The sequence below is a fragment of the Piliocolobus tephrosceles genome, chromosome 16, assembly GCF_002776525.5.
Source record: "Piliocolobus tephrosceles isolate RC106 chromosome 16, ASM277652v3, whole genome shotgun sequence".
Taxonomy (NCBI): Eukaryota; Metazoa; Chordata; class Mammalia; order Primates; family Cercopithecidae; genus Piliocolobus; species Piliocolobus tephrosceles.
The window spans coordinates 25,666,977-25,689,064 of NC_045449.1; the positions used below are offsets into that span (position 1 = coordinate 25,666,977).

At 35.7% G+C, this 22,088-nt stretch overlaps 1 protein-coding gene across 1 annotated transcript in view; it reads left to right on the forward strand.

Annotated features, from left to right (window-relative positions):
• Positions 1-918: 918 nt before the first annotated feature.
• The window catches only part of NF1 (neurofibromin 1), a 243,357-nt gene continuing 222,187 nt past the window's right edge, over positions 919-22,088 (forward strand). Inside the window, exons 1-4 of the mRNA XM_026452251.2 lie at positions 919-1,059; positions 3,884-3,967; positions 8,184-8,374; positions 15,194-15,300. Coding sequence (XP_026308036.1) covers positions 1,057-1,059; positions 3,884-3,967; positions 8,184-8,374; positions 15,194-15,300 — 385 coding nt within the window. The 5' untranslated portion in view covers positions 919-1,056. The remainder of the gene's footprint in view (positions 1,060-3,883; positions 3,968-8,183; positions 8,375-15,193; positions 15,301-22,088) is intronic.

Genomic DNA, 22,088 nt, shown 5'->3' on the forward strand with positions numbered 1-22,088 from the left:
TAGAATTCAGCTGTGAATCCATCTGGTCCTGGGCTTTTTTTGGTGGGTAGGCTATTAATTGTTGCCTCAATTTCAGAGCCTGCTATTGGTTTATTCAGGGATTCAACTTCTTCCTGGTTTAGTCTTGGTAGAGTGTACGTGTCCAGGAAATTATCCATTTCTTCTAGATTAGCAGGGTTTAATACTAACAGTAAGTTAATGTCCATGATGCTTTTGCTATTTTTGAGCAGAGTAGAGATGAACTTCTAGACAGTGGAACTTAACTCATTCATAGAGAAATGTAAATGTGATCTTCTCATAGAATATTTTTTCTCATGGGATTTATCTACTTGTGTTCTGTTATCCCTTCAATTGTGTAGCTGAGGGTGCTTATCTTACTGAGTCAGTCTTACTGTGTTTTTTCCAGGTTTTATAGTTTGTTCTTGCTTCTGGACAATCAGCAGTTGTTTGCCATTATTGACTAGAGGTCTAGGACATAGATTTTCTTGGACTGTTTTTCTTTTAATGTCTGAGTTCAATGGATAAGGGAAACGGTTGTATGCATTTTATTGCAGACATTCTCTGAAATAATTTTTAGCCACAAGGAAATAGCTCTATTTCTGTGAGTCATCATTTCTTCTTATATAGTTCTGGGTAAAGAATTTAATTTTGTAGCTAGAGATTTAAAACTTCCAGAAAGAAAGCTGCAAAAGTGAAAGTTTCCAAAGAATTTAAGATTTGCTATAATAAATGCTATCATATATTGGAGTTTGAGATTCAAATATAGTTATCTCTGTATCGTATAGTGGAGTTTGATTGAAAATTGGAGTTTGAGTTGCAAATGTAGAAAACATCATGATTTTCAATGGGAAGTAAGTTATTTATAGTCATTTTTAAGGATAAACTCTTAACGTTTTTTTTTTTTTTTTTTTTCAGCTTCCAATAAAAACAGGACAGCAGAACACACATACCAAAGTCAGTACTGAGCACAACAAGGAATGTCTAATCAATATTTCCAAATACAAGTTTTCTTTGGTTATAAGCGGCCTCACTACTATCTTAAAGAATGTTAACAATATGGTGAGTATTTGGGATACTGTGTTTCGGGGAATTTGCTTTCTTTTGTTTTTGATTAAAAAGTTTAGAACAGCATATTTTGAAGTATAGAAAGGGATTTTCTGTGGACTTTGGATATAACCATTAATCTTATTTTGTTTACAAGCACAGAGAACCTTTTTTATTTTATTTTTTCAAATTTTTAATTAGCTGGGTTTTAGATTCAGTGAGCACAAGTAACTAACTTTCATTTTAATTTATTATTTCCCTTAGAAACGTCTTCTATTCTTTGTGACCATATTTCCTTTTCCAGTATTTTTCTTGAATTAGGATTTCATACAACTTCTGTGTCATACACGAACTGACTACAGTAATCTATTACACATATTTTTCTTCAGCATCTTATTTCAATTTACATATGATTGTCTCAGCCCTAAGTAGATGATAGAATATGATCTCATAGTCCTAAAATGTGGATTGATTTTTTAATGAAGATATTAATGTGTTTTTTGTACCTTCTGTAACCTGTGACAGATTCTGTAGTAGTTAGCCTGTTGCTGAAACAGTTTTTCTCAAATACCAGTTTCATCAAATAATTCTGCTGTTAAAAGCTCATTTCTTTCTTCTTCCCATTTTCTAAAATCTATTGACGTTTCCTAGACTTCAGAGTACTCCAGCTGTTCTCCCACTGTACCTTTGAACATACATCTTTTGTCTCTCAAGTGATCCCTTCCTCTCTCTAAATTCCTATTTAATGTCTCCATTCTAAGCTATTTGAAACTAACATACTCAGTTCATGGCAACTGATCTGGATTTTTCTTGAGTAACTCTGAACTGTCTGCCAGTCTTTAGCATTTATTTATTTATGAATGAATGAATGAATGAATGAATGACAGGATCTCATTCTGTCACCCAGGCTGGAGTGCAGTGGTGCAATCTCGGCTCACTGTAACCTCCCCCTCCCTAGTTCAAGTGATTCTGCTGCCTCAGGCTCCCCAGTAGCTGAGATTACAGGCATGTGCCACCATGCTCGGCTAATTTTTTTGTATTTTAGTAGAGACAAGGTTTCACCATTTTGGCCAGGCTGGTCTCAAACTCCTGACCTTAGGTGATCCACCTGCCTCGGCCTCCCAAAGTGCTGGGATTACAGGTGTGAGCCACTGCGCCCAGCCTGCATTTATAATCCCAATTTGTATTTGTTTGTATTGAGTTGTGAAACAACTGGTTATAGGTTGTGAAGATCATTCCCCCTCCCTTTTTTTTGAGATGCTCCTTAGGTTTATTAGATAATGTTCTAGTATGACATTGAAAAGGCATGACCTTTTTGCCTTATTCCCATATTTTAAATACTTTTTCTCTTCTATTTTTTAATTGATACGCAATAATTGTACATGTTTATGGGTACATTGATGTTTCAATACATATAATACATAGTGATCCCACTAGGGTAATTAAGATATCCATCATCTCAACATTTATCATTTCTTTGTGTTGGGAATATTGAATATTCTCCTGTTATTTGAAACTATGTAATGTTAACTATAGGCCGGCGCAGTGGCTCACACCTGTAATCCCAGCACTTTGGGAGGCTGAGACGGGCGGTGAAACCCTGTCTCTACAAAAAAAAAAAAAAAAAAAAATACACAAACTTAGCGGGGTGTGGCGGTATGTGCCCATAGTCCCAGCTACTCGGGAGGCTGAGGCTGGAGAATGGTGTGAACCCGGGAGGCGGCGCTTGCAGTGAGCCAAGATGCGCCACTGCACTGCACCCTGGGTGACAATGAGACTCCGTCTCAAAAAAAAAAAAAAAAAAAAAAGTTAACTATATAATGTTAACGTAGTCATTCTACAGTAGTATAGAACACTAAGTCTTATTCTTCCTATAAAGCTGTATTTCTGTATCCTTTAACAAATCTCTACCCACCCCGATTCTCCCTACCCTACCCTTCCTCCCTCTAGTGCCCTGTCTTCTACTTTTTACTCTTTTTAGCTTCCACATATGAATGAGAGCATGTGGTGTTTAACTTTTTGTTCACATCATCCTTGGTGTGTTTCCTTTTAAGAAAATTGCTTACACAATACCCTAAACGTACAAAACTAATAAACTGGAGGTGTAGAAAATCATTTACCTTCTTTATGGAAAAAATTAGTATTTTCCCCCCAAAAGTAGGACCATTTATAAATATATAAAGAGATTTACCGAAAGATATTTAATATTTTTTTAGCTCCTCTGTTACAGTGTGTGGGGCACAATTTAGTATTTGCACATATGAATATATGGCTGTGTTCCCAGTTAGATTGAAATATTTTAATATTTGGGACCCTCTTTTCAAAACAAAACAGCATTGTTATATTGGCTTTCATTTAGTGCTTATTAAATAAGTTTTCAAAACCATAGTCTCTTGTTAATACATACGTAGTATTCATTTTGAGGATAGTGAGTACTTAAAATTCACTATGGTGCTGTAGCATTTTTTTGGTATAAAAATTAAGACTTTGATTATTTCTTGGCATAAAAGTGTAGTTAAATCCCTAATTCAAGATTCTGGTACAGATCTATATGTGTGTCTAAATCCTACATATTTTTAAAACATGAACCAAAACAGCATCTTTTACTGTTACAAGGTTAATGGCGGACTCTTAATAAATGCCATTTCTGTTTGCCTGAGAATTTAGTTTTTATGAGGATTAGGATAAAATCAGAAATAATAAATTTAAGTATAGTATAATCTGGGAGATAAAATAGAAGATTATTGTTGATCTTTTAGTCTTTCACTTTTCAGATGTGTGTTGATTGGTAGCAGAGAGTGAAACTAACTTTTATGTTCTGAATATCTTTTCTCTTTAGAGAATATTTGGAGAAGCTGCTGAAAAAAATTTATATCTCTCTCAGTTGATTATTTTGGATACACTGGAAAAATGCCTTGCTGGGGTAAGTAAATTGATCTTAAGTAGGCAGGCTTTGTGAATTCAATCTTGAGAATGATCTTATGTACCAAAGTACACATGTGGATCAAGAGGACAGTCATACGGACTTTTGTCTAAGACATATAAATACGAGTTTTGTTAATAATAGCTGACCTGGTGACAATTTTTCATGAGAAAATTCTCTCATCTTTTGTAAATTAAACAGATGTTAAGTTTACTTATAAAATGTTATGTTTCAGCCACGTATCTGTCTCTCAGGTTTTTAGAAAATATTTTATGAAGACATCACTATTTAATTTGACGGATCTCTCAGAGAGTTGTTGGAGAATGTGATTCAGAAGACCAAGAGTAATCTTGTATTTCCTCCTATATGAATATGATTTTGATATTCTACTTTTCAAATTTATGTAAATGAGAACTTAAAAATTAAACCTATTAAGGATAGATACTACCTTGAGAACACTTGTTTTATGTAGACACACACACATGTGATAGGTATGTGGAGGAGGAGAATACCAAACAATTATTTCTCTGGTTTCCTATAAGTTGTTCCACAGTGTATTTCAACCATTGATTAATTTGAACTTTTTCAAGACTATTTCTATTGTGTAAAGAAAGTATTTCTGTATGTCAGTATCCTTAATTCTTCCTGGAACATGGTAAGAGTTTATATAAATATATAAATTGAATACCTCCATTTTAATGATCTGCCTAGTCCATGTGTATTGAAATTAACTCATTTCTTATGTTCTCTCTTCCTTTGGCTCAGAATTCAGAATTTTGTTTTTATTCAGAATTGCTTCCCTCTTCCACATATGTTGCAGTTCACTATAGTAAAACTAGTTGAAAGAGACCTTAATATATGAGGACTGATAGTGTGGTTGAGAAGCGTTGGTGGAAGCACTGGGATAGGGAATTGAAAAAAAAAAATTATATTGACACAATTGTGTATCCCTAGGGAAGGCTGTAAGCCAAAAAATCTAAGCAAAATATATATGTATACACACACATTATATATATTTATATATACTATATATTGTGTATATATAAGTATATATAATGTATATATAGTATATATATAGACATTTCCAGTATATGTATAAATATATATATATAGTGTTTGTGTATATATATATATATATTTTTTGAGACAGAGTCTCACTCTGTGGCACAGGCTGAAGTGCAGTGGCACTCTCTTAGCTCACTGCAACCACCACTTCCTGGGTTCAAGCTATTCTCATGCCTCAGCGTCCCGAGTAGCTGGGATTACAGGCATGCACCACCATGCCCAGCTGATTTTTTTGTATCTTCGGTAGCCGTGGGGTTTCCACTATGTTGGTCAGGCTAGTTTGTCTCCTATCCTCAAGTGATCTGCCCACTTTGGCCTCCCGAAGTCCTGGGATTACAGATATGAACCACTGTGCCTGCCCTAAGCATAATATTTTAAATTTTCTTATTGACCCTTGACCATATTCCAAAATTGTGGAGACAGTGTTTGTAAGTTTTCTACTTAAAATCGAAGGTGAGGTAGTTGTTTTAGCATGGTATTTTCTGTTAACTTATGATGTGCTATTGTTCGTGTAAAATGGATTGAAAGAGCTAAAGAGCTGTTACATAGAATGATGGAATTGGGAAGGTCGGCAAATTTTAAACTTCTTGAATCAGTTTTTTCCAGTGGTCTTATTACTTTGACTGCAAATTACGAGTATATCAGCCACACCCATGATTGAATGGTGAGGTGTGGGGTGGTTTATTGCCTTGTTCAGTTTCACAGCTTTTCTCCATTAACATTTGTAATTGAGAGGTAATGATAAATGTATTTTGGAGAATGATACTGATATTATTGGCCTCTGTTTGATTTAATACAATTTGAAGATAGCCTAATTGAAATGCTAATAAGTGGGCCTGGTATAACTTATATAATGCATAAAATGTATATTACCTTGCCCTGCTCTACTGTTGAAAAATGTGTACGCTTTTTCATTGCATTTATGATCTAAAAAATAATGCTATTTATATTATTGAAAAATTGTTTTCTTTATTTCTTTCAATGATTTTACAGATGTTTCTTGATTCTTAGTTTTAAATCAAAGTGTAAATTGAGGCAGTTTAAGAAGAACTGAGCTCATAAGTACATGTTTGTCATATACATAGTTGGAATAGTTAAGTGAAAGAAAAATACTTACCAATATGTTATGAGTGAAATTTTGTAGAATTTGAGGAATCTTAAGTATTTTTGTTCCTGTGAATATGACTTATTTAAAAGATTTAATACTTCTCAGATTTTTATGTTAGAGTTAATATTTGTATTATTTGGTTAGCCTATAAATAAGAAATAGGCATTGTAATGTGAATTCACAGGTTTTTATGAAGTCTGTTTACGTATTGTCCCTATGTTTCAATGTATTTGCATATGAGAGTGCTTGGATTGCAGTTACAGAATTGAGTGCAGCACACAATTGTACAGATTTTTATTCTTTGCCATCTTGCTCAGTGGTATTAAAATTCTTATCCACATACAGATATCAAGACTGTTAGGTGAAATAGTAATGTGGAACAGCATACCTGCAGGATAACTTATCCATTGATTGTTAATTGTAAAGTATATATTTACTTTACAAAGTAGAGATTTCAGTGTTAACACCAAAGTTATCAAACTTGATGTCGTTAGCGGGACAACCTCGCTTTACGTGCTCATGGTGCGATGTAATATAACCTGTAGTGAATCCCCTAAACTATTTAACCTCAATCTCATCAGACCTATTAGGTTTAAATTTTAGCTTACAGAAATATACAGGCTGGGCGCCATGGCTTACACCTGGAATCCTAGCACTTTGGGAGGTTGAGATAGGCGGATTGCTTGAGGTCAGGAATCCAAGACCAACCTGGCCAACATGGTGAAACCCCATATCTGCTAGAAATACAAAAATTAGCCAGACTTGGTGGCACATGTCTGTAGTCCCAGCTACTCAGAAGGTTGAGGCAGGAGAATCACTTGAAACCAGGAGGCAGAGGTTGGAGTGAGCCAAGATCGTGTCACTGCACTCCAGCCTGGGCCTTAGAGCGAGACTCCGTCTCAAAAAAAAAAAATAAATAAGAAAATACACAATACAGTAACTAGAAGAGCAGATCAACCTATGTCACTGGAAAATAATTAAATCAAAGATATAGAACATTCCGTAAGGCAGCTGGCCCACTTAAAGTCATGGGAAATGAGAGTGGTGAATATGGGCTGGGGGTGGTGGCTCATGCCTATAATCCCAGCACTTTGGGAGGCCAAGGAGGGTGGATCACTTGAGGTCAGGAGTTTGGGACCAGCCTGGCCAACATGACAAAACCCCGGCTCTACTAAAAATACAAAAATTAGCTGGGCATGGTGGCGGGTGCCTGTAATCCCAGCTATTCGGGAGGCTGAGGCAGGAGAATCACTTTAACCCTGGAGGTGGAGGTTGTAGTGAGCTGAGATTATGCCCTTGCACAGAATAATGAAACTAAGGAAACATCCTGTTGCAATCAGTGAACTTTTTTGGATCCTTATTTAATAAAAATGGCTATGAAAGACATTTTGGGGGGCAGTGGTGAAATTTGAATTCAGACTTGGTATTAGATGACACAAGGGAATTGTTTATTTTTCCTTGGTGTGTTAATTGTATTGAAGTTACATTAGAGAAAATTCTTACTTTTAAGAGATGTCAGGTCATATGGGATGAAGTATTACATTTATAACTTACTTTGAAAAGATTCAACCAAAATAAAATTACTTTGAGTAAGTAGTGTCTGTTTTGGTCAGTCTGCACAAAAGCAAGTGTGATGACTCACCCAGGAATTTACTTAAATGTTAAGACAGGTGACACAGTGCACTCATCAACTAGTATGAGTTAAGTTGATTCTGTAATTGTATAACTCACAAGAAAATGGGGATTCCCAGGGAAGGGCTCATTTGATGAACAAGAGAGCAAGCAGTAATGGGAGAACTAGTAAGGATGGCAGGGGGATTGAACTTTAATTGTGATTATGGGGTCAGAGATGGAACCATCCTCTTTATTAAACTGTCTTTAGACAGATGTAGCAAATATGACGAAATGTTAACAGTTGTTAAATCTAGGAAGTGTGTATATAGGTGTTCATTATTTTTGTTCTGTGTGTTTGAAAATTTTCATAATAGAAGTGTTTACAGATCAAATTAAAGTTTTAGAATAATGTGATTATTTCTATTTTAGCAACCAAAGGACACAATGAGATTAGATGAAACGATGCTGGTCAAACAGTTGCTGCCAGAAATCTGCCATTTTCTTCACACCTGTCGTGAAGGAAACCAGCATGCAGCTGAACTTCGGAATTCTGCCTCTGGGGTTTTATTTTCTCTCAGCTGCAACAACTTCAATGCAGTCTTTAGTCGCATTTCTACCAGGTTAGTGTGTAAATCCACATGGGACTAAAGTAATATAAATATTAGAAGTCTTGATTTTGGCCACATAAAAAGTTAACAGAAATGAGGATTTTTGTTTTTGAGACAAGTTCTGTTGCCTCTCACAGCAGCTTCAACCTCCCAGGCTTAGGTGATCCTCCTACCTCAGCCTCCGGAGAAATGAATTTGTCTGGGCTTTCATAGAAATTGTATGCATTAATATCTTTGACATTTTAATTGTGTAATAGTGTGATATTGATATGTGCAATTAAATAAGAGCACTGTTATGAATGTGAAAGTCTAAATTTTACATTAAAATATCTGCCATGAGCAGGCTTTAAAAAACAATACTAGGTATGAACTTTTGGTTTGGCTTTTTAAACATGTTATTCCTTTAAATGAAACTACCCAATCAGATGGAATAATTGATGAGAGTAGTCAGAATTCGAATACTTTCACAACTCTACCCTTTATCACAAGATCTTAGGTTACCAAAAAACAAAACAAACAGACAAAAAAAAACCTAAGTGATGTGGAAACACAAGGAAGTGAATAATTGCAAAGTAGAATTCTCTAGAAAGTGGACTGCGTTTTAAGTGTATGTAAAATACTGCCATTTATTGAGTATTTACAGCATTTCCTTTGCTGTCTCATCCTCACAGTAACCCTGATGATACTTCCCCCATTTTACAGGTGAGCAAACTAATAAAAAAGTTAAGGTTGATGTGCCAAATAATGGAGGACCCAAAATTTCTAAGTCAGACTGGCTTCAGAATTCATATTAGTTTCACTATACCAGATTGCTTCCCTATCTATTTTAGCCACATTTTGATGAAATCCTTTTTATAAAATATACTTCTGTTTTTAAAGATGTATCAGAAATATAATTTAAGCTTTTATTGATGATTCAAAATCATCCTGAGCATTACTTGTGATATGCTACATACAGGTGGAGAAATTAGTATAGGTAGTGCCCTATGGGATAGAATTATAAGTGACAGTAGCGAGTAACTCTGCACATTGTTGTTATGCAAATGATTTGCCTTTCTCAGGCAAGTAAAGTCAAATGGGTTGTTAACTTAATTAGACACCATAGCACAAATTATTTAATGATTCATGGATCAAAGACTAATACCGAACAGAGAAAAACAGTCCTCTCTGTTGATGCCTGCATCTTTGGCTTGTCAGTGTTGTATGAACAGTGGACTTTATTAGTCAGATTTACTGATTCCTTTGTTGTTTTCCAGCAGGTGTGAATGACAGCGTACATCACCATTTGAGAATTTGTGTTATGTTTTTTTGGGGGAATTGATTAACTTCAAAGTCCTGCAATCTTTTTAATCAACAATGACATTTCTGTAATTAAGATCCTAGGCAGCAATATTTTTCAACCTCAACGCAATTCTTGATCCAAAGAAGATTAAAGTTTTATTTAATGGTATATTATTGATAATCTTGGGTGATACATATATATATGGTAGAAAAATATTTTCATGAAATCTTTTGAGCAGTAACATTTTATATTCTGAGTAATAATACAGTGGTTGAGTCAGCAAGGTAATAGATACCTACAGAATAGGAGGGTGGAAAATTGTATTTAATAAAAAATGCAAACTGTTTTCATTTAGGTGACTGCTAGGCCAGCCTTACTATTTGAAACACCTGTTACATTGAAGGTTGAAAGTGATACAAAAAAGCCCAAATGTCTTTTAGTCTATCAATGCATGAGCTGCTTTATAGAACAAAACAAATGTGCCACCTTGGAAAATTCTAGAAAATTTGTAGTCACCAAAGGTTTTACTTTATGGGATTTTGCAGCATTAGTCCATGTAAAAAATAAGCAACTTTTGTTTATTTCCTGAATCTACTTCACTGTTGCCAGAATAGAAACCGTCTAAAATTTTATTAGCTTTTAGAGGACAGACTGCTCAGAAATAGCATCTACGAAATAACATTGTTTCAAACAACTGCCTTTGCAGTTTCATTTAGCTTGTGTCAGAAATAGGAGTTGATCTTGTTAAAGGATCAGTCATCTAAAAGACCATTATGATGGTTTACTTTAAGTGGGAACATCTTACGCTGTCATAGTATTAGGTGACTTAAAATATGCATGTGGCTTGAATGGCAGTTCTTTCTAAAGATTGATTTTATGTTTTATATATAATAGATGAATCAGTACATGAACATGTTTCCTGTTTGTCCATTCCCCGTCAATGTTTCTCCTTTAAGATTTGGTTTTTATATTTCTGACCTTTATTTTTCTTTAGGGGAAGATAGGCTATAGATTTATTTATTTTATTTTTTTTGAGACATAGTCTCTCTCTGTCACCTAGTCTGGAGTGCAGTGTTGTGAACATGGCTCACTGCAGCCTCAACCTCCTGGGCTCAAGAGATCCTCCCACCTCAGCCTCTCGAGTAGCCAGGACTACAGGCACGTGCCACCATGCCTGGCTAGTTTCTTTAATTTTTTTTGTAGAGACAGGGTCTTGCCATATTGTCGAGGCTTGTCTTGAACCCCTGGGCTCAAAGGATCCTCCTGCCTTAGCCTCCCAAAGTGTTGGGGTTACAGGGTATGAGCTACCATGCCTGGCTGGCTATAAATCTTAAGATAGCTTTATTTTTCTCCTGGACTATACCATTTTCTGTGGCTCATAGTACTATTTTATGTAGAGGAGTAGCTGCTTTCTCCACAGAATTACTCCACAACTGCAGTTGATCTAGTTGTTTTGTAGTGAGATGGTGCTTCAGAATATCTAATTTGATATACCACCAGAAGCAGAAAACCCAATGACTTTAAACGTCATTTGGTTCTTTACAGTTTACTATGTGGTTCTATGTAAATCTGTTCATTATGGTTTCTTACTCCTTTTATAAAAATCGTTTTCAGTTTTTTTATATGTCTCTGATCATTTAAAACATATTTTACATTCTCTTTAGTATTGTTTAATATTGATTTGCTTGTGCTGATTCATTCATAGTGAATTGTTTCATCTCAGTTTTGGAATCCTTGATTGGAAAGTTATCTTTAGTGGGGCCTATTTTCTTTGAGAATCTTTTGTAGGCTTGGGCTGAGGGAGTGTTCTAGTGATGGTTTTGCATTTGCATTTGCCAGGTGCCCAGTTCTGGAACTATTTTTTTTTTTTAATTTCTCAGTCCCAACCTGTATGGGCAGTATAAATTTGAACCCTAAACTCTTAGAAGGTAAACAGCTCTAGATGACTTTTTTCACTTTATCCAAAGTTTAGACAGAGCAGGTAAGCTTCTTTGTGCTGGTAGATTTTTTTTCTTTTTTCTTTTTTTTTGTGAGGGGTGGTGGCGGCAGGGGAAGTGCATTGTTCTTTCTAGTTCATATTTTATGCAGGGCCCCAGTTAGAATCCTGAATTATTAGGTTACAAGGCTTTATATCCAGTCTCCAAGTGGATGTTAAGCCCCAAGCTTCTAGGTTAAGGAGAATCAAAAACCTCACTCATCTTTCCTTTGTTGCAGAGCCGGACCATGTACTCATGCACTTAACTCTCTAGTTTTCAGTTTTCTTCTTTTCTGGACCTATACATTTAAAGTATCTTTCAGTATACCTAGTCTTTTTAGATGGTTTAGTGATGGGTTTTCTACTCTTCATTTCTTTTGCTCAGACTACCCTTTATCTGATTTCTCTGCTTCAGAAATGATGTTTAACCTTCACAAAATACCCGCTCCTGATAAGAGTACCAGACTATAAAAGGGACAAAATTTTTCTTCCATTTTTCACAAACAAACACAAGAGTCAGCTTTTGAAAAGTTGGTGTTGCTAATCTATGATGTTGTGTTTTCTAAGGAGCCGTACTCCATATTTCTATGCTCTTTGCAGCAGCTGTGGAATTTTTAGCATTGAGGACAACCTCATTCCCAGCTTGAAATGCTGAGCTTTTCTTACCCTGATGATAGGAAGAGTGTTCATGTAAGTGCTTAGAATAGTTTTACTGTTAGCTGTAGGCTAATTAAAGCTAAAGTGAGTGAAAGGAAAATTTGAGAAGAAAGAATAGGATTGATTACATTCTTACCAACTGAAGGTTTAGTGTAGTGATTAATAACTCAGTTGCAAATTGCACTAAATGATTGAAATTCAAGTTAATTCTTATAAATTATAAGACCACATAGTATTTGTGCCTTTTCACCATATCTGTATTGCTGCATTTATAAAAGTTAGCAATTTAATTGTGCTGCTTATGTTTTTGATGTCTATTAATATAAATAATGAGTATGCCTCATTAGGTAGCATAATTTAATAGGTTAGCAATACCAACTTTTGAAAATCTGAACGCTGTGGTTTTTGATGTAAAATGGAAGAAAAGTTTAATTGCTTTTATTAACATTTAGGCTAAGTGAATTTCTTTTTTTTTTTTTTTTTTTTTTTTGAGACGGAGTCTCGCTCTGTCGCCTGGGCTGGAGTGCAGTGGTCAGATCTCAGCTCACTGCAAGCTCTGCCCCGGGTTTACGCCATTCTCCTGGCTCAGCCTCCGGAGTAGCTGGGACTATAGGCGCCCGCCACCTCGCCCGGCTAGTTTTTTGTATTTTTAGTAGAGACGGGGTTTCACCGTGTTAGCCATGATGGTCTCAATCTCCTGACCTCGTGATCCGCCCGTCTTGGCCTCCCAAAGTGCTGGGATTACAGGCTTGAGCCACTGCGCTCAAGATACTTTTTATCAGTTTAAAAGTATCTACATATTTGTTAAGTGTTAAATTTTTCTACATTTGTGATAACTTCATATTCAGCATAAGAGAAGCTTTGGTTTAAACAGATATTCCTGTCCTTATAAGTTTACATTCTACTGTGAAGGAGGGATATTAATCAAATAATTACATAAACACATGTACAAGCTGAAAAGTGCAATGAAAAAAGGCTTACTCAGTTTTCAAATACAAAGTAAATGTACCCTGTGAATATAAAGTTTCATTCATGTTTCAGAAATCTAGTTGATATAAACAGAAATTAGTAAAGTCCAGCTTACTTTAGTTTTACTTTTAATTAAAATTATACTTATAATTTGAAATATGAATTTTTAAAACTGTTCATTGTAGAAAAATTAAAACATACACATAGCAGAGTGAACAGTACTTTAGTTCCCCATGCATCTCTTACCCTGCTTTAACTGTTTCCAGCATGCTATGATTTCTCTTCCTCCCTTTTCAGTAATTTAAAGCAAACCCCAGACATCATTTCACCTGTAAATATTTCAGTATATATCTCTAATAAATAGATTTTTAAGCATTTAACTATAGTATTGTCATACCTATCAAGAATCATAATCCCTTAATATGTATTGCCAAATTTGTGTTTAATTTTTTTTATTATCTCAGAAATGGCTTTTTTATTTGTTTTGTTTGAATTAAGATACAAACAGGATGCATACTTTGCAATTGGTTGATATTTCTCCTGAGCCTCTGTTAATCTGTATCATTTCTTCATTTCTTCACCTTGCTCTCCATTTTTTCTCATGCCGTTTATTTGTTGGACTGTGTTATTTGCCTTATAAAACTTTCTACATTCTGTATTTGGGTTTCACTGGATTCAGGTTCTTTTAGCTGGGAGGACAAGAATACTTTACTGATGATGCTATGTGGTTCCTAAAGCATCACATCAGGAAACATGTCCTATTACTGACTTTTAATGTTATGATCAGTGGTTGGATTTCAATGTTATCAGCGTTATGCATTCATTATACAGTTTCCCATAAATTTTTACCTAATGTTTTTGGTAATCACTGATGATAACTGCCTGGATTCCACTTCACTGGGGGGCTACAAAATGAAGTTTTCTATTCTGTCATTCATTCTTTATTTTAAAATTGTGACTTCTATGAAAGATTTTTGCTTCATTGTGTGTTTAGTTATCTTGTAATATAGTCCATGTAGAGAATGCAGGATACAGACTTGACTTTCATTTTTCATTATCAGAACGAGTTGGTACCCTAACAGTTGCAAAAGGTTACCCATGAAGTTTTTTCTTTCAATATTATAACAGGCTCATGTATTTTAATTTATTGTATGTATTTCCATTGTACACATAATTCTTTTGATCCTCAGATTATCCCATTTTTGACAGCTGAGATGCCTAAAGTCCATACCTGTGTGATATTTGACATGACTCTGATAGTTGTTGATAGTTTCCTTGTTTTCAAGCCCAAGGTGACCTGCCCTCATCTTGTAGATCTCTTGCCCCCATCCTGGAATTAAATAATTTTCCCAAAGAACCCTGTCCGAAAGTTGGAAATATCATTTAGACACCTCAGTCTTAAGGATAAGGATGCTACAATGCTATGTTTACTGGATTATCATGGTTTCTTTTATCATATCCTTTAAGTTAGTTATGTTCCTTTAGGTTTTTATAAGAAATATTTATGGCCTTATTTTTATATGTGTCTTTACTCTTATGAACTCATCTTTGGGGGAAGAATCTATTGAATTCAGAATTTAGAGATACCCTAAGACTTTTTTTGTTTTTTGTTTTTTAAAGAGACAGGGCCTCACTCTGTTACTCAGGCTGGAGTACAGCGGTGTGATCACAGCTCATTGCAGCTTCAAACTTCTAAGCTCAAGAGATCCTCCTCCCTTAGCCTCCTGAGTAGCTGTACCTATAGGTGTGTGCCATTATGCCCGGCTAATTTTTGAATTTTTTTTATAGAGATGGTGACTTGCTATGTTGCCCAGGCTGGTCTTGAACTCCTGGCCTCAAGTGATCCTCCTGCCTTGGTGTCCCAAACTGCTGGGATTATAGGTGTGAGCGACCACACCTGGCCCCTAATACTTAATTTGATAAGTTATTTTTGGTTTTTACTTTTTAGGTTACAGGAATTAACTGTTTGTTCAGAAGACAATGTTGATGTTCATGATATAGAATTGTTACAGTATATCAATGTGGATTGTGCAAAATTAAAACGACTCCTGAAGGGTAAGTTTAAATGTATAATATATCTGAAAAAAAATCACTAGGTCAAAAACCAATATCATGAATGTACTAATTATATTAATTGTGCTGAACTAGAACACCAAACTGGATTTCATAATGACATTTCCTTGTGAAATAGCCAGTAATACATATGGTTAATTATTTTTCAATCTTTGAAAATAATGCAGTAGAGAAAATGAGCATTTTAAATCTTGGCAATGGAAAGTTTTGCTTAACTACAATTTTTGTTTTCAATACAGAGAATGCAAGGGTGCTCTTATTTCATTTTTCCGGAATTTGATCTCCCAAGGGTGGCTATAGGTTATAGAAGCTATCTGTTTAGCTGTTATAGTGCTTTACAAAGATTGTCTGTAGTAGGATATCAAAGTTTTATTGCAGAATGGAATGAGGAGATTGTGATGTTATGGTGAGAGGATGAAGTGAGCCAGAGATTTCATTTCTGACATTTCTGTTTTCAGCTCTCTTATTGACTTTACAGTATTACAAAGTCCCTTAACCTTCCATTGCCTAGTTTTGTCTCCTTGTTAAACATGTCAATAGTAGTTCCATGTATTATAACACCTAATATGTGACTTTAAAGCTTTGGAATTACTTTACATGATTGTGTGGATTGAAATAAACTATCAGAAGGAATTGAGATAAATTCTGTGGTAAGCAGTGATGTGTTCATGTAAATCAGATATGAGTATTCATAAACTGAGTATGAATATCTAAATTTCATTTTACAAAAAATGTTTTTTAGTTTTTGGCATTATTAGGCCCTGGCTAATTTAGATATGAAACCTTATACAGTTCACACATATTTTTATTTGTAACTTAAGGAATTGTCAAACAATAGTATTTTTAATATCTGACCTAAAACAGATTGAATGTTAGCTTCAAAAACGTCAGTTCTGCAATATAATTTTCAAAATACCTGGTTTTGTTTTCTTAATATTTGCTTTAAACTCAATAACTATCTCACCAGAGATGTAAAAAGGCAATACCTGTGTAGAGGAATAATATAAAGCTGTGTTCTATTTATATTACCCTTGTTCATAATTTATGATTTTAGGTCATTACCATTGTGAAACCAAGCAGCAATTAAATCAGTGTTCAGTAACTTTAATAAAGGAAAATATAGGGATGATTTTAGCTGTTATGCCAAGATATGAACATGTGGACAGCAGTTATTTTAGATTATAATAAACCACCATTGAATTAATAGTTAAGATTTGCAACATTGTAATATCTATTATTAAGCATTGAGCAGTTGAGGAACTGAATGGTAAAATTTAGAGATCTCTATAAGTTAAAGTTAAGAAGTATTAGTGGGATTTTATGATTTTTCATAACACTTCAGTGATGTTTTGGAAACAAGTCTAGCCCAGGTTGCCTGTGAATAGATGTTTAGAACAATAGAAATGTTCAATCCATAATAATTAATTGAAATGGCTCTTCTGTCCAAATAAGAGAAACTAATTGAATATGTAGATAAATGACTTTCTTTTATACTGTAGTAACTTTCCCATTGAATGCAGCTCCCTCATGAACATAAATTTAGAGTATATGCTGATAAATACATGAAGTGTAAAACCAATATTAAATAGGTCAGCAAAAGATGGCTCTTGGTGACAGTGATAAAAGGAATGCACCCTTTCAATAATGAGTAGTAAAGGTAGTAATGTGTTTTAAATACAATTCAACAAGCTTTTGTTGAGAAACTGTGTATAAGAAGCCATGCTAAGTGCTGGGATTACAAAAGTTAATAAAATAGGGAATCTGTCCCTAAGGAGCTCATGGCATGGTTTATGAGACAAATGATATCATTATCAAATTATTTGCAAAAAAAACTATGATAAACTCAAATAGGGTGAGTGTAAAGTGAGAGAAGTAGTATATATTTGTTTGAGGGGATGGGAGATGAGCAAGATGTGAAGGTACAATAATAGGTCAGATCATTTTAATAAAAATATGGCCAGGCCTGGTGGCTCGCACATGTAATCCCCACACTTTGGGGGAGCCGAGGCAGGAGGATTGCTTGAACCTGAGCAACATAGAGAGACCCCCATCTCTACAGGAAAATAAAAATATTAGCCAGGTGTGGTGACACACACCTGTAGTCCCAGCTACTTGGGAGGCTGAGGTGGGAGGATCACTTGAGCCCAGGAAGAGGTTGAGGTTGCAGTAAGCCATGATCGTGCCACTGCATTCCAACAGAGTGAGATCCTGTCTGTATGTCTGTCTCTCTCTCTCTCGATATACCTATCTATATATAGATATATCGATCTATATGTATATATCCAGATCTGTCTATGTATACTATATAGATCTGGATATATAGATAATGTCTATATCTCAATAGATATATTGAGAAAGAGAGGGAGGAAAACATTTGTTACATTTTCAGTCTGTGCTGGGCCTTGCGCTATGCAGTTTGCAAGCCTTTTCTCATCAATTCTTACAATAACCCTGTGAAGCAATACTAGTATTATCATCTCCTTTGTAGATGAGGAAACTGAGGCCTAAGTAAATTTCCAAAGTTACAGAGCTAGTAATCAATCAGTAAAGATTGAGTTCACATCTGTTCATCTCTAGAACCAAAATACTTGACTGCTGCACTGTTGTGCTTATGAGTTATGAAGCTTTATTTTAGTGGCCATGGGAAGTGATAGAAAGGCTTTGAGGTGGGGAATACCTTAATCAGTATTTTATTTTAGATATACCACTTTGCTTGAAATTTGCAGGATGGCTTGGTAGAGGGTTACCTGACCTTCTGGAACTTGGTTATGCAGTAATATAAGTGAGAAATAATGAGAGTTGTGGAAATCCAGATGATGGAATGGGGTAGGATGGGGATGGGGACCAGTTTGATAGCTATTCAAAGAAGTGGAGGCCAGGCTCGGTGGCTCACGCCTGTAATCCCAGCACTTTGTTAGGCTGAGGTGGGCAGATCACCTGAGGTTAGGAGTTTGAGACCAGCCTGGCCAACATGGTGAAACCCTGTCTCTACTAAAAATACAAAAAATGGGCCGGGCGCAGTGGCTCACTCCTGTAATCCCAGCACTTTGGGAGGCCTAGGTGGGCAGATCATGAGGTCAGGAGATTGAGACCATCCTGGCTAACATGGCAAAACACTGTCTTTACTAAAAATACAAAAAATTAGCCGGGCATGGTGGCAGGTGCCTGTAGTCCCAGCTACTCCTGAGGCTGAGGCAGGAGAATGGCGTGAACTGGGAGGCGGAGCTTGCAGTGAGCCGAGATCCTGCCACTGCACTCCAGCTTGGGCAACAGAGTGAGACTCCGTCTCAAAATTGAAATAGAAATAGAATAGAATAGAATAGAATAGAATAGAATAGAATAGAATAGAATAGAATAGAGAATAGACTAGAATAGAGTAGAGTAGACTAGACTAGACTAGACTAGACTAGAATAATTAGCCGGGCATGGTGGCCCACGCCTGTAGTCCCAGCTACTCGGGTGGCCGAGGCACAGGAGAATCGCTTCAACCTGGGAAACGGAGGTTGTAGTGAGCTGAGATCATACCATTGCACTCCAGCTTGGGCAACAAGACCGAAACTCCATCTAAAAAATAGGAAAAATAAATGGAATACATAGCATTTGGTAGTCAATTTAGATATATGAGGTTAGATAATCACCAAATAGTACAGAATAAGCTGATTAGAGCAGAAAAAGGAAGGAAAAGTTGATGGCAGAAGAGAGGGTTTGACCAGGAAAATGATAAATTCAGTTTTGGATCTTCTGAGTTTGAGGTATCAGTAGGATATCCAACAAGAAACTTGTAGAACTGGAAGATACTTTGGCTTTGAGAATAGATTACAGTATATAACCCATTTAAGATGTCATAAAGGTAAAGTTGTTGCTAAAGAACATTGTGAAGTGTAATGTCATTATTTGGAAATCAGTGGAGGGTGAGAGCAAAGAGAATTCAAAGGGGTACTTTTAAAAACTGATTTGGAGAGTAACTTATTTGCACATCCAGAAAAAAGACTCCTCTCTCTCTTAGACACTTATATAGATGTAATAAAAATCTTTATCACTTCATGAAAAGTCAACAGGAGAAGTTCTTTGCAGAGGAACCATTGCCAGTAAAATTATTTATAGACAGGTAATTTTCTCCAGACATAAATCTTTTTCTGGATGTAGACTATAAACTTATAGAAGAAGAAATTAAAATACCCAATATATTTATATGGAGAAATGTTTACTGTTACTTGCGTTAAAATGCAGTGAACAATCCAATTAACAAAATGAAGAAAATGAACATGCTTTTGTGATGACAAAGATATGATGAAGGCACTTTCATATGCTGCTTGGTGATAGCATTTGGCTCAACCCTAATGAAAGGCAGCTTGGTAATCTTTATGAAGGGCCTTAAAAATATTCATCTCTTTGACTGGACACTTCTAGAGATTCCTTATCTTAAATAAGCAGTGATATGGGAAAATATTTTGATAAAAAAGTATTTATTAATGTTATTTATAATAGTGAAATAACAGAAATAACTTCAGTGTTAAAACTGGAAAACATTTAAATAACCAGTAACTTAATACAGTGACTTAAATATTATGAGAGACATCAAAGCATACTGAAAAGACCTTGGTATTAAAGCCCAATTCAGTCATTTATTAGATCTGTAACCTTAGACACACAGTTTGCTCATCTGTAATATTCTGAAAGCATTAAGATTCCAAAAGAATTAAGTATATCATACTAAAAATACATGGTATGTTTTGTTTGTGTAATAGTTACTATTGCATATAGAGCCATCAAAAATAGACCAGGTGGGGTGACTCACGCCTGTAATCCCAGCACTTTGGGAGGCCAATGTGGGCGGATCACGAGGTCAGGAGTTCGAGACCAGCCTGACCAACATGGTGAAACCCCATTTCTACTAAAAATACAAAAATTAGCTGGATGTGGTGGTGCACGCCTGTAATCCCTAGCTACTAGGGAGGCTGAGGCAGGAGAATCGCTTGAACCTGGGAGGCGGAGGTTGCAGTGAGCCAACATTGCACCATTGCACCCCAGCCTGGGCAACAGAGTGAGATTCCATCTCAAAAAAAAAAAAAAAAAAAAAAGTGTGTGTGTGTGTGTGTATATATATATATATATATGTATATATATATATATATATATATATATGAAGAGTTTTTACTGACATAGAAAAAATTAGGGACACTGTGTAAAAAGAACGGGTTTGGTATAGCCCACATGATCTCAATTATGTTAAATATATTTGTTTTCTACATGCATAGGAAAAGTGATGGAAGAAAAACCACCACCAGATGTTAACTGTAGTTGTCTCCAAATGATAGAATCATTGATGGTTTTAAAAATTTCCCTTGAACACTTACGCTTTTGCTCCCTTTCTTTTTTTCTTTTTTCTTTTCTTTTTTTTTGATGGAGTCTTGCTCTGTCGCTCAGGCTGGCATGCAGTGACGTGGTTATAATATACTGTAGCCTTGAAATCCTGGGCTCAAGCTATCTTCCCACTCCTGCCTTGCAAAGTGCTGAGATTATAGGCGTGAGTCATCGGGCCTGGCCCTGTATATGTTTTTAAAATTTTTTTATTATACTTTAAGTTCTGGGGTACATGTGCAGAACGTGCAGGTTTGTTACATAGGTGTCCATGTGCCATGGTGGTTTGCTGCACCCATCAACCCATCATCTACCTTAGGTATTTCTCCTAATGCTATCCCTCCCCTAGCCCTCCACCCCGCAACAGGCCCCAGTGTGTGATGGTCCCCTCCCTGTGTACATGTGTTCTCATTGTTCAACTCCCACTTAGGAGTGAGAACATGTGGTGTTTGGTTTTCTGTTCTTGTGTTAGTTTGCCAAGAATGGTGGTTTCCAATTTCATCCATGTCCCTGCAAAAGACATGAGAACTTATCCTTTTTATCCTACTACATAGTATTCCATGGTGTTTATGTGCCACATTTTCTTTATCCAGTCTGTCATTGATGAGCATTTGGGTTGGTTCCAAGTCTTTGCTGTTGTGAACAGTACCACAATAAACATACGCGTGCATGCGTCTTTATAGCAGAATGATTTATAATCCTTTGGGTGTATACCCAGTAATGGGATTGCTGGGTCAAATGGTATTTCTAGTTCTAAATCCTTGAGGAATCGCCACACTGTCTTCCACAGTGGTTGAACTAATTTACACTACCATCAACAGTGTCAAAGTGTTCCTATTTCTCGACATTCTCTCCAGCATCTTTTGTTTCCTGACTTTTTAACGATCACAATTCTAACTGGTGTGAGATGATATCCCATTGTGGTTTTGATTTGCATTTATCTAATGACCAGTGATGATGAGCTTTTCTCTATATGTCTGTTGGCTGCATATATGTCTTCTTTTGAGAAGTGTCTGTTCATATCCTTCATCCACTTTTTGATGGGGTTTTTTGTGTTTTTCTGGTAAATTTAAGTTCTTTGTAGATTCTGGATATTAGCCCTTTGTCAGATGGGTAGATTGCAAAAATTTTCTCCCATTCTGTAGGATGCCTGTTCTCTATGATGATAGTTTATTTTGCTGTGCAGAAGCTCTTTAGTTTAATTAGATCCCATTTGTCAATTTTGGCTTTTGTTGCCGTTGCTTTTGGTGTTTTAGTCATGAAGTCTTTCCCCATGCTTGTGTCCTGAATGGTATTGCCTAGGTTTTCTTCTAGGGTTTTTATGGTTTTAGGTCTTCCTTTTAAGTTTTTAGTCCATCTTGCGTTAATTATTGTATAAGATGTAAGGAAAGGGTCCAGTTTCAGTTTTC